At 41.4% G+C, this 12,757-nt stretch overlaps 1 protein-coding gene across 3 annotated transcripts in view; it reads right to left on the reverse strand.

The window, feature by feature from the left end:
* The window catches only part of DPP8 (dipeptidyl peptidase 8), a 49,351-nt gene extending 43,477 nt beyond the window's left edge, over positions 1 to 5,874 (reverse strand). The window contains exons 1-4 of one of the 3 annotated variants that reach the window (XM_081049954.1): positions 5,653 to 5,843; positions 4,675 to 4,748; positions 3,810 to 3,946; positions 1,044 to 1,313 (exon numbers count right to left, since the gene is read on the reverse strand). In XM_081049954.1, the coding sequence (XP_080906080.1) occupies positions 1,044 to 1,313; positions 3,810 to 3,846 (307 nt within the window). In that variant the 5' untranslated portion in view covers positions 3,847 to 3,946; positions 4,675 to 4,748; positions 5,653 to 5,843. Of the gene's footprint in view, positions 1 to 1,043; positions 1,314 to 3,809; positions 3,947 to 4,674; positions 4,749 to 5,652 lie in introns of all 3 variants that reach the window. The other 2 variants (XR_013993453.1, XM_081049953.1) reach the window with 2 other exon arrangements.
* Between the last annotated feature and the right edge of the window lie 6,883 nt (positions 5,875 to 12,757).

Below are 12,757 nucleotides of genomic sequence, written 5' to 3' on the forward strand. Positions count from 1 at the left end.
CTCTGCAACCTCACTGGAGGAGCAATTTGGCAATATCGATCAAAATTCAGAATACATGCACCTTTTGTCCCAGCAATTCCACTCTTTGGAATTAGTCCTACAAATAAATTCAGACATGTATAAAATGATCTAATACAGTGCTATCTGTTACCTCATCTTTTCTAATAGCAAAACAGTAAAACCTAAATGTCCATTATTAGAGGTCTAAGTAAAATATGGCACAATTATATAATGAAATACTCTGGAATTGTTAAAAAAGAATGAGTCTATAATTACTGACTCCTGCAGGAAATATCTCCTTAAAAAATAAAAAATAATCATAAGTATAATGTAAATATTATATATTTATACTATACTTACATAATTGGGAGTATCACATAAGTATAACTATATAATACTTATTAACATATATATAATTAGGTATGTATATATACACATATGTATATATACATATATATGCATATATAAGTATAATTATATAATACTTATTATATATATGTTAATAAGTATTATATAATTATACTTAATTATACAATTGGGAGGAAGCCAATGTTAAAAATTTTAATAAACAAAAAAGTAAATCAGTGGTTTAATATATTTAATTTGGAAAGACCTTAAATCTACAGTGAATGGATTCAGGAAAAAGAGACCAAAAGTGGCCTTGGTTTAAAAACATGAAAGCCATAGCTGTTGAGATGGAAACAAACCAATGGTTGGTTTGTGTTCCTCATGTGACCATTCCTCAGGAAAGGCATTTTGGACTAGCTTTAGGAAGAAGTAATTTCTGGCATCTTTAACTTTGACTTTGAAACTAAGATCATGATCAATTCATGAGTTGTTATCTATTAGTAAAATCAAGTTAATGGGACAAACCCAAATTAAAAGACCACCGAAACTAAAGTTTTTCAAAGTAGTTTTTTTCCCCCTTTAATGGAACCATCAGACTCATTTATTTATTCACCAAAATATGAGTGCCAATTGTATCTAGCCTTAGTCTGAATCAAGAAAGCATTTCCTCTCCGAAACCGTGACTTCATACTCACCAAGGTAATAGATTCTGTCCGAATGAGGCCCATCTGGATCATTCCTCTTTACAAACATAAAATCATGTGGTGCCTTAGCCATCATGTAGCCATGATATTTTCTGGTATCAGCAAGCAGCTTTTTAAGCTGACTCCAGGAGTATCGCTCAACATAAAACGGCTCCAATTTAGGCCGATCCTGTGATTCAATATTCTCCTCACACTCTGCAGTTTCAAAGATCTCAACACCCAGCTGTTCTGTTTCCATTGCTGCTGCCATGTTGCATTTTCCTAGAAAAACAAAGCACATGAAGTTGTTCACAGGCCTGCCTTCTCTTGTATTAATCAGAATGACAGTCTGAGAGTGACCTTCACACCCCAAGAAGGCAAGAAAAAAATTTTTCAGCACAGCTGCCACGAAATCTAGTAAGAAAAGTATAGCTCCCCCTTCTCTGTGTTCAGTTTGAAAATAAGATTTTTTTTTAAAAAAATTGAGGTCACGTCTATTTCACAGTGACTATAAATCCCTTTGGGAACTTTTATAAAAGGTTCTCCTTAGGTATCTCTTGCCAAAATTCCTTTTTTCTTTCCCACACTGGAAGGAAACAGGCCATATGCCAGTTGGCTGCTATGCTCCATCCAAGAACATGTCAATTGTGAAGCTAAATGTGCCAAGGGAGTTAAGTGTTTTTGCACTTAAAAAAGGTGACACATTTAATAAATGTGGATTCCTTCATCTAACCGAAATAATCATGAGCAATTAGAACAGTAATAAAATTGTTGCAAATAATGTACTTGTAATAATCTTCCTAGAACACTTATCCAAGATAATATAAATACTGTTTCTTTTTCATTGGAACAGCAAGCAACAATACTTAACTGGCTAGTAAATTTTTCTGTCTTCTGCTCTTGCCTAGACACCACTATTTTATGATCACTTGTGGTAACTCTACACTATAAGGAATTTAGGAGACTATTATTACAGATTATACAAATTTTACTCTATGATTAAGTGAGGATAGAAATATTATTATCTTCAAGTGGCTTTAGTCAAAGTATTTGATGCAGAAAACATTGGACATTTGTACTATCAGTATTTTGATGAAAGTCTGAGCCCAATTAACCAGTTCAACCCCCAAACAGTGTTAATGTTTCATCTATTAATATTTCATTTTACAATTCAGAAGAGTATGTATTTTTTCTTTAACTATTGCAATATTTAAATGTAACAGGAGCAAAGTCTCAGAGAAGTGTTACTATAAGCCATTGTGTGATATTCTGACATGCATTATTTATGACATTGCAAGAAAGAAGCAACATAAACAGACATTGTGGGGCAGTCTGCTCTTTTTGAACTAATTAATAAATGTCAAAAACTTGTGGACCTGCAAGATTGCATTTATGCAACCAATTTCACATAACTATTAACTACTTCTAGAACAACAATCAATACATGGCTGTATGTTTAATATAACGTCTTTTTTAAAGCTCAATATGACAGCTTAACAGAAATCCATGGTAAGAACTACCAACCACAGAGAAAAAGTAATTAGCAGGTGTGGGTTGTGAATTAGTCCATCAGGCATACATTATGACATGTAAACTGAACCAAACTGTGTGGTCAGTATAGTGTCTTTTTTCATGCTACAGTGAACTGTACTAACATTTTCAATGCAATAGCAAAAGCGGCCAGAAAAGCCATTGGAGTTTTATCAAGTATATAACTTGTAATGTTATTACATCTTTATATTGTGTACAACTTGTAATATTATTACAACTGGGCATTTATCACCAATGATTAAGATCCAAACAGCGCAACAGGAAAAGACATTTAGGGCGTACCCGGATGTGTCAGTTGGTTAGAGCGTGAGCTCTCAACAAGGTTGCCCGTTCAATTCCCACATGGGATGGTGGGCTGCGCCCCCTCCAACTAAAGATTGAAAACGGAGACTGGACTTGAGCTGCGCCCTCCACAACTAGACAGAAGGACGACTTGGAGCTGATGGGCCCTGGAGAAACACAGGCCCCCAACATTCCCCAATAAAACTTATTAAAAAAAAGTCATTTAGCTCAACTGGTATTCAGTGCACTACTACGTGTCAGTACATGACAGTGGTGGTTGTTTGGCGACCTAAAATTTAGTGGAGGCCTACTTTATATCAAATAGTCAGTGGATCTAGTTTTATTTCTAATGGAGTGAGAGAGAAGTGAGAGAAGCAGCTACACAAATGGACTCCTTTTTCTCAACTTCTGTATTTAATTTGGATCTCCGAGAATAGGGCTAGGGAATAGGACAGGAAGCTAAGCAGACTTCTGTATTCTTACCGCCCAGCTTCTTGAGTTATCATTAACTTGCTTGACATCTCTTATGCAAGTTGCATTAGATTGCAGTTAAGCAAACTTATCAGATATTCCTAAATTTTACTACGTCCCTGGACTATTTCTCTGTCTTTCTAAACACACACACACACACATACACACACACACACACACACATTTTACAGTTCAGATGACACTACTATTTCTCTGTTTATGGTAAATGTATATCCTGCATTTCCTAGGATAATCTGATATCTAATTTTAGTAATTTTCACAAATATGTAACTAAGTGATTTAATGTCCAGACTTCCAAAAACCTTACAAATACATTCTCAAAACATGTGACCCAAGTTTTCTAATTTCAAACATTAGAAAATAGGGATAGCATATTTTCTAATTTTCTCAGCACGGTGCATATATTTCACTGCCCCACCTAACTCTCACTTAAGGCCCTTCCCTGAGGCCTACCTGATTGTATTTTCATCTGCTCAGATCTCTTCCACATTCAAAGAGATCTTTTTCAAGTGACTTAACTTCAAGCATAGATCCTTCTGCTCATCCTGCTCTCTTCTCACAGGAGTCTTTCCTTTTCTCACCATCCAATCCTGCTCACCAGGGATAATAAAATAAGATATAAGGTTGTTGATCATTATTAAAATGAATCATATATAGCCAAAAAGATTAAATTTAAAGTCACAGATAGTACTTAAAACTCGTACAGAAATAGTCTTTTTGGTTAACATGTAATGCTTATTTTGTACCTACATTTTAGATTAAAATTATAAAATTATATTATTTCAGAAATGTGGAGCCCAATTTATTCAAAAAAATATCCTAACAATAGTGTAAATCCTAACATTCAGATGTACCTTAAAAGGAAAATTACGGAAAAACTTTAAAAAGTATAAAAGGCATACAAATGTGGGGTTATTCACTGGTTATTGCAACTCCTCAAAAATGACAGATGATTAACAAAATTTATTTCTATGTGCATGGTACTGTTCCTCTTTTACATAACACATTTGCACTATTTTACATAAGACATATTGAGCTTGTTGGAAACGAAGTACTCAGTAGAATAACCTATAATAATAGATCACGCCGTTTTTGTGTAAAGAGGACCAACTTGCCTTTAACACCTTAAAATTTTCACCAGAATGTACATGCATTTTAAATGCATTTCACTTATGCTCTTTCCTTTCCATGTACATCCCGAAAATAACTACGGTAACTTTTCTGGAAAAGGAAGCGGTAAGGTTGTTGAGATTCTGGCTTTACTAAATTAAAAATAAATAAATAAATCTTTTTTTAAAAGGAGGATCTGTGATTACACCTGTTACTTTGCTATCCGTTTTAATTTTCGGGTCTCCTAGCCCAAGCCGGTGACGAGAGACGTGGCGAGAAAAGCTGAACGGCAAAGAGACGGAAAATGGTGAAATTATGCCAGCACCGCAACGAATCATGAAGACCCCTTCCCACGCACGAAGCCCTTCGCTCAGAGAAGAGCACGGTGGGGTAGAAAACAGCTTCAGTCAGGACTCTTAAATTTGGACCCACTGAAATTGTCGTATCTTAACTTTTCATCCAAGGGCCAAATGAAGTCATGCACTAGACTCCCCAAGGCTCACTGAAGCCTAAGTATTTCGCCCTTCGGGGTCCACAGCTGGTTGAGAAGCTCATCATCAGGGAGCGGGCCAGACCTTGGGAGCCGTGACGTGCAGAGGAAAGACGCGGCCAGCAGAGACAGCCGGGAAGGGGGTGCGTGGGGCGGGGGAACAAGTCACAGAAGTCTTAGGGGGAAAGTGTGTGCGGAAAGACTGTAAAGAGGAAAATATCTACCATGCCCGGGGGGGGGGTGAAACAGAATGAGGGGGCCAGTGAGCAAGGAGGGAATCGACTTGAAGCGAATGGGGACAAGAACCCCAGGTGGGAAACCGGAAAATCTCAGTCCAAATCTCCTGTGCCCCAGTCGGGCCCTAGGCCAATGCCTCCGCCTCGGCGGGCTTCCATTCCCTCACCGGGAAGCCCGCACAATCCCCGGCTCCCCACCCCGCGCGGCTCGGTTAAGATAACGGACGTGGAAGTCCGGGGCCAGCGCTCCGGGGGCTCCCGGGGCTCGTCGGGTGACTCGGAATTTCAAGCCTCCGCTTCCTCTTCCGGCAAGTGGGGCCCGACCACCGGCTCTGGCTCGCGAGGGGCGGCGCACCGGGAGAACGCAAGGGGCGGCCCCTCCGTGTGGCGGACGGGGCCTGGGTGGACTGGGGTTCAGGCCTCGCGGGCGAGGAGGAAGGAGAGGGGGCGGATACTGCACCTTCCCCGCCCCGGCCCCGCCCGGACCGTCCCGGCGCGTGCTACGGTGCGGGCCTGCGCCGCTTCATGCCGCGCCGCCTCCACTCCCGACCCGCTGCGGCGACTTCCTCGGTGACGGCGCCGGTGGCAACCCAGGTGGCGAACACGGCACTTAAAAAGCTGCAGCGGCAGCGGCGGCGGCGCGGCGGCTCCGGAACTTCCGGTTGCTGGCGGCCTATCGTCCGACCGGAGAAGACGCAGCGGGGCCAAGAAGGGCGCCGCTCCCTGCTGGCTGGGGTCCGTTACGACAGTGCCCTCTCGTGGTCGGAGGAGCGAACCAGGCGCGGGAAGGAGATGGGGCGGGAGTGTGGGACACATGAAATTCAGAAAGGGGCAAGCGACTTGCTGGAAGTTAAAGGACGAATTGTATGTAGCATGTCTCTACTCGTCCATTTCTTTCGTTCAACAAATATATATTGAGTGCCTGCTCTGTACTTGGCTGAGTTGTAGGCGCTGAGATTGACGCAAGGAGCAAGCCAAGCAAAAAATTCCTGCTCCTTCAAGGAGCCGATGTAGCGAGGGAATTGGGCTAGGGCGCTGGGGATCCTCTGAGTGTCTCATTGTGATAGTGAAAAGAAACCTGAACTTGGAGTCAGAAAGCTTGGCTCTGGTGAGTGACTCTAATTAGTGATCTTCAGCAGATCTCTCAGTCTCTTTGAGCCATGGTTTCTTTATCTGTAAGAGATATCACACGTCACTTAGTTGCAATGAAGGAAAACCACGTGTGTCACTCTAACACGTGAAGATGGAGAAACTGGGGCCCAGGGCGGAGAAGTGAGTGCCTTGCTATAATCAGAACCAGAGGCAGGACTCTTGACTCTCCATTTCTTTCCTAGTATACACCATTACATTGGCTGAGAGGAAAAGGGAGCCTGGGGAGGTGACTGGGGAAGTGGTGGGTGTAACACAAAACCGTGGAGAAGCTGGGCCTCCCCATTTCTATTGTTACAAGGAACCATGTGTCAGAGGTGTCTGTCATTAGGATTTATCATAATAGCCCCAATAAAAGATTCGTTGGGGTGCTCTGTTCCACTCCTCAGTATGTAATTATTCACTCTGAGGTTAAAAAAGTCTTCCCTCAGGCTTATTTAAGTTGAGCTCCCCTAAAAGAAAGGTACAGTCATTTTCACTGGGACTCCTCTATGAATTTTCTGCACATGACTTGAAAGCAGATTTTAAGGCTTTGAATACAACTGTATTTACTAACAAAATATAACGGAATATCTTGCACTTCATTTCATTCATCCAACAAGTGTTTATTGAATCTCTGCTATGTACCTGTCACTGTTCTAGGCACTGGGGCTACAATAGTGACCAAAGTAGGCAAAACCCCTGTATTTGTGCAGTTTACATTCTAATAAGGGGGGACAGACCGCCCCCAAAACAAAAAAAATATATAATTTTATGGATTTTACAAAACAAACTCCAAGGACATAAAGGAGTTGCTCTAAAAGTCACATGGCTAACTTTGGATTGAACTAGATTTGAATTCATATTTCTTGGTTTTTGGTCTCATTTTCTTTCTCTAGGGCAGGCTTAAAAAGCCTCAAACCCTGGGGGGGCCTGTTGGTTCAGTTGGTTAGAGCACAGCACCGCAGTACTCGTAACACCCAGGTTGCCAGTTCGATTCCCACATGGGCCAGTGAGCTGCGCCCTCCACAATTAGATTGCAAAAAACGACTTGACTTGGAGTTGATGGCTCCTGAAAAAATGATGGTTCCTGGAAAAACAGTGAAAAACACATTGTTCCCCCAATATTTCCTAATAAAAAAATACAAAAGCCTCAAACCCTGAGAAAGCTGTAGGGGAACATCTCCACTATGGACCCTGGCAACCGTTCATGTATCCACATGGGTCTCATAAGCAAAGGCTTGAACCGAAGCATATCTAAGTCTTAGCAGAATGCCTTGTGATCTTTCCAGAACAGGAGAGGATGGGAGGCTTATGAGGACCTCAATCAATCAGCAACATGCACTAATATCTTCCTGGATTTAGAGCATGACCCAGAACATGACCCAGATCACCCAGATCACAGGAAGAGAAAACTCGGGGAACCCTGGCTTCCCAGAGGGCATGGCCAAAGCCTTGTTGGACAGCACTACCTGCACCACCTCCACCCAACAACAAACTTTTAATTTGAATTTACTGTAAACACAACTTTCTGACATCATTAAAGAAAAATCCACCAGTAATTCCATATCCTACCATAACTTTTTTGTTTTGTAGACATATATGTATCAGGAGCAACATTTTCAAGCCATATACATACGTGTACATACATTTAATTTCTTTAGTTTTTCTATCATTTAACTCACCTGTGTTTATTTGACCCATTTCACTTCATAGTAAAAAGTGTAATCTTGATTAATTCCAGGCAAACTCAGTCATTCGATTCAGGATCCTCCCTGGTGGAGCGGATGGTGGCCAGTGCCTGGTGTGTACAGGATCCGCTAAGATGTCCTTTATCCCAGCTGTACTGGTTAGAATAGACTCATCCTAAAATGAGTGTCCACCCAGAACCTCTAATGAGAATGTGTGCGGAAATAAAGTCTTTGCAGATATAATTAGTTAAGATGACATCCTATTAGAGTGCGCCCCAAATCCAACGACTGGTGTCCTTTTAAGAAGGCCACGTGAAGATATAGGCACACGGACACACAGAGAAGGCCATGTGACAACAGAGGCAGAGACTGGAGTGATGCTGGTACAAGTCAAAGGACACCAAGGATTGCCAGCAGCCACCAGATCTAGGAAGAGGCAAGGAAGGATTCTTCCTTAGAGTTTTTAGAGCATAACCCTACCAACACTTTGATTTGGGATTTCTAGCCTCCAGAACTGTGAGAGAATAAATGTCTATTGTTTTAAGTACCACCTGGTTTGTGGTACTTGGTTATAGCAGCCCTAGAAAAAGAATATGCCAGCTAATCCTCAGGTGTGACCTTTCTCCCCAAGATGTACCCAATTAAATATGTCATCCATCAGTCTCCAGTTGTCAGTCTGCACTCTGTTCCTCTTTGCCCCAACTGCTAGCCCTTCTCAGGTGCTCTTCTGAACCTACACTCACACCCAGGAAGTCTCAGGCCCTCTCTTGCCAGCCTCAACTTCCATCTCCACTCACTGCTGTTACACCAAGACACTGCTTCTCTAGGGCCTTGCACTAATGCCTGGGCATGAGCACGGGTCTTTTCTTTTCCTAGCTCCCCACACTGTCATGGGGGTGGGGGATCTACTATGCCCCTCAGCTTTGGGGAAGCCCTTAAGGGGAGGTGAGGGCAAGACTCAGGCTCCTTTCCAGGCTCCCTTTTGACTTTCTCCTCCCTCCCCTACTTGGATAATTTTTATTTAGTTTGCATATTATTCCAAATATTTCCTGCCTTGCATGTGCAGCTGGGCTTAAAAGAGAGGAATGTGATGTCTCTGTTTGCTGGTCCCACCATTGCAACTCCCAGAAAGCAATGGTTGTCTCATGCCAGCTCCCTAAATTGGGAAGGATCAGGGGTTATAAAGGAGGAAAACAAAAACGCAAGTTACTTCCCAGTATCTTACCACTATAAAAGTTGTAATCAGAATTTTTGTATTTTTTATCACGAACATTTTTAATATTTCTAGTTTCTAATTCACCATGTTGCACAACTGTATAGTTTCTCCATTGAGTAGTTATACTACAATTCATTTGGTCATTCTCCTTGTGTAATTTCCAACGTCTCATCATGTAACACCACAAATATCTTCATATGTATATCTTCCTTCCTTGAAATTATTTTAGAATAAAATCCTAAATGGAAAATTACTAGGCCAATCGTCATGCACATCTCTGTTTTCCTTGCGATGTATTGCAAAATTGCTTTCCAAAATGATTCCACGAATTCATCTTGTCCTTAGCTATATTCAGCATAAGTGTGCCAATATCACTAACTTTTTTTAGCACTGGGCATTAGCATCAATAAATATATTTTAAGCATCTACTTTCTGAAATACATTGTGTTGTTAGATGCTACAGGAGACAGTTTGTGTTCTAGGGAGATTTATAATCTAGCTGAGAAAACAGATCATAAGCATATATCGAACACCCTAAGTTGACTACAGGATATGGTGGGCTAGTTTGTTTTTCCACTTTCCCAATATTTCCCCTTTTTGGGGGCATAGTACAAATCAAACTGAAATAATAAAAAGGGCCTTTTCCCCTGATTTATTTTCCTCTTTAAGTTTTTGAGTAGGTAATACTATCAAATGACTCAAAAATTTTAAAGTATAAAAGTGTATGTAGAAAAATGTTCTCCCATCCTGGTTCTCCAGTCACCCAGTTTGCTGCTCCACAAGACACTGGTGTTATTGGTTTCTGGCACAAATACTTTCCAGTAATATTTTATGATATATAGACATATATACATACAGAGAGATATATTATTATTCCTCCCACCGTGTCAGCATACTTACAAGTGTCTGTACCTGGCAACTACGTGGGTAGCCCAGAGAGCCAGGAATTACCAGGTAGGTCAAACTGAATGGGGTGAAAGGTCACCCTCCATCCCTAAGGAAGTTTGAGCCTGAAGGGAGGCCATCTCTGCACATGCTTCTGAACTGTAGCCTGCCGGGCTGTGGGTGACTGACTGCAATGCCCACCCCCCTGGCGTAGTTAGGGGGTGACAGGGCCCTGACCTGGGAGCCCACAATTCTGTATGTAGTAGGTGCTCAGGCTGAGCCGGTCAGTCTCCCTTTGTGCTGTCTAAATAGCGAAACCTGATTTTGGTTAAGGGTATCTGGCTGCATGATCCTGGATGAGGTCAAAAAGAGCCAAATTATCTAGCTCATTTTCTAAAACTTTTCGCAGGAATAGAAGATTCTGTGAAAAGGTGAGCACAAGGATGTGTATAATCATTTGCCAAGGACTGGAAGCAGCCCGAAGCACCGAGCATGTGCTTCCTTCACAGCAAGCGCACAGCAAATGCTTCCGGTGGGCGAGAAGGGAGAGATGGCCTGCGACCCAGGGGCTGGGCAGGCAGCACTTAGGAGGGAGGGCACAAAGACAGTGCTTAATTTACATTGATGTTTGTCTAGTATTGTCATAAAATGCTCATCCTACTTACTTCTGCTACGCAGTTCCTCTGGGCTCTGATTTTTTTTTTTTAATCTCCTCTGCCACCTTTTAGTTTTATAGTTTACCTGGATGCTACTCTTTCCGATCTCCATTTCAATTTTTTCCTGACTGGATTTCCCCTGGAGCGAGGTGTCCACAATAGCTGGCCTCTTCGCAGGGAAGTTTAGAAGTAGCTGGTAAGAACATTGGAGGGGACTGAATCAAGCTCTCTTGTTTGATAGATAGGGCAACTCAGGCCCAGATACGTTATCCGGTAGGTTAATGGTAGTTGAACCAGGCTGGATAGGCTCCCTTCCACTGGAACTTTCTTACGGAGCATCTGAGGCAAAATATTAAGATTCAATTTCCTTGCTTATTAATAGCTTTCACCTTGGATAGAGGTCAGTTGCTAAGCCTCAGGTTCAATACGCTGGATTAAAATTATTTTATTTTTCATAACATACCCGCCAGAATGGGTAAAATTAAAAAGAATGAAAATGCCAAGGCTACAGAGCAAACAGAACTTTCAAACGTTGCTTCTGAGAGTGTGAAGTAATCAAAAACACTTTGTAAAACCGCTTAGAAATATCTACGAAATCTCAACATACACCTACCCTATGACATAGCAAATCTGCTCCTAGATATTTACCCAAGAGAATTAAGCACATATATCCATCAAAAGACAGGTACATAAATGTTCACTGCAGCTTTATGTATAATAGCTAAAAACTGGAAACAATGCAAATGTCCATCATCAGGAGAATGGATAAATAATTTGTGGTATATTCATACAATGAAATACTACACCGCAAAAACAAAAACCGAAAAAGAATGAACTACTGATTCACACAGAAACATAGGTAAATCTCAAATACATTATGTTGAATGAAAGAAACCAGACACAAAAGTGTACATACTGTAGATTTCATTTGTATGAAATTCAAGGACAAAAACTACTCTATGGTGATAGGAGTCAGGATAGTAATTATTCAGGGGAAGGATGGGAGGCAAAGGTATACTGACATGAGAGAACCTCTGGGAAGCTGGAAACGTTCCAGATCTTGATCTGGGTGGTAATTCATTACACAGGTAAACATATATAAAAATTCAGCTTCAGCTGAACATTTAAAATCTGCCCATTTCCTATGTGTAAATTATGCTTCAATTTGTAAAAAGTACCCTATATTTCACCTGTAATGTTGTAAAGGCAATGGAATAAAAATACTTTTATCATTTCAAAAAATATTAATACTTTATTTTTAAAATTTAAGGTTACCAAGGTTATAGTTGTCATTATTTCATGCCTGGCAGATGGTGTCACCACCAACTGGTATCCCTACTACCAATTCCTCCTCACTGATAGGTCATCCCGCAGAGCACATATTTGACAGGCTAATTTCCAGTTTAACAAACTTCCTTGGCTCCCATGTGTCTGTGGGATACAGTACAAACACTTCACTGAAGCAAACAAAGACTTTCCTAATCTACTCCCTATTTGCCTTTCCAGATTCAGCGCAACCTGTCTCCTCCCAGCCCTTAACCCCCTGCAGGCAGAACCTTCCACATTTCTTCACCTTTGGACTCCTGCCCTGTGCTTCCACTGGCCTACCTCTGCTGTTTCCTCTATCAAATTCCTCCTCACATTTCACTGTCCAGCTCTCAAGGATTTGCTCTCAAATGTCCACCCATGGTTCCTACAACCCTCAGTTCGTACCTTCCTGCCTTTTTGTGACCTCAGCACATTCCCCATGTTAAAACCCTCTGTATTTTATGTGACCCATTCCCTGAGCTAAATGTTTCCTGAGAGCTGGCATCAATTCTCTTTCATCTCTATATCCCTGTGCTCAGCGCTTTGGGAAATAATTGAGTGCTAAGAGAACTGAAGTATAAGACCCATTTTTGTCCCAGACTTCTGGTTTTCATAGTAATGTTGCTTTCTCACCATGGCAGACTGGGGGATGAAAGTGGATACAGATGAGATAGTTTAAAT

This window comes from Rhinolophus hipposideros (genome assembly GCF_964194185.1).
Source record: "Rhinolophus hipposideros genome assembly, chromosome: 5".
In the NCBI taxonomy this organism is placed as follows: Eukaryota; Metazoa; Chordata; class Mammalia; order Chiroptera; family Rhinolophidae; genus Rhinolophus; species Rhinolophus hipposideros.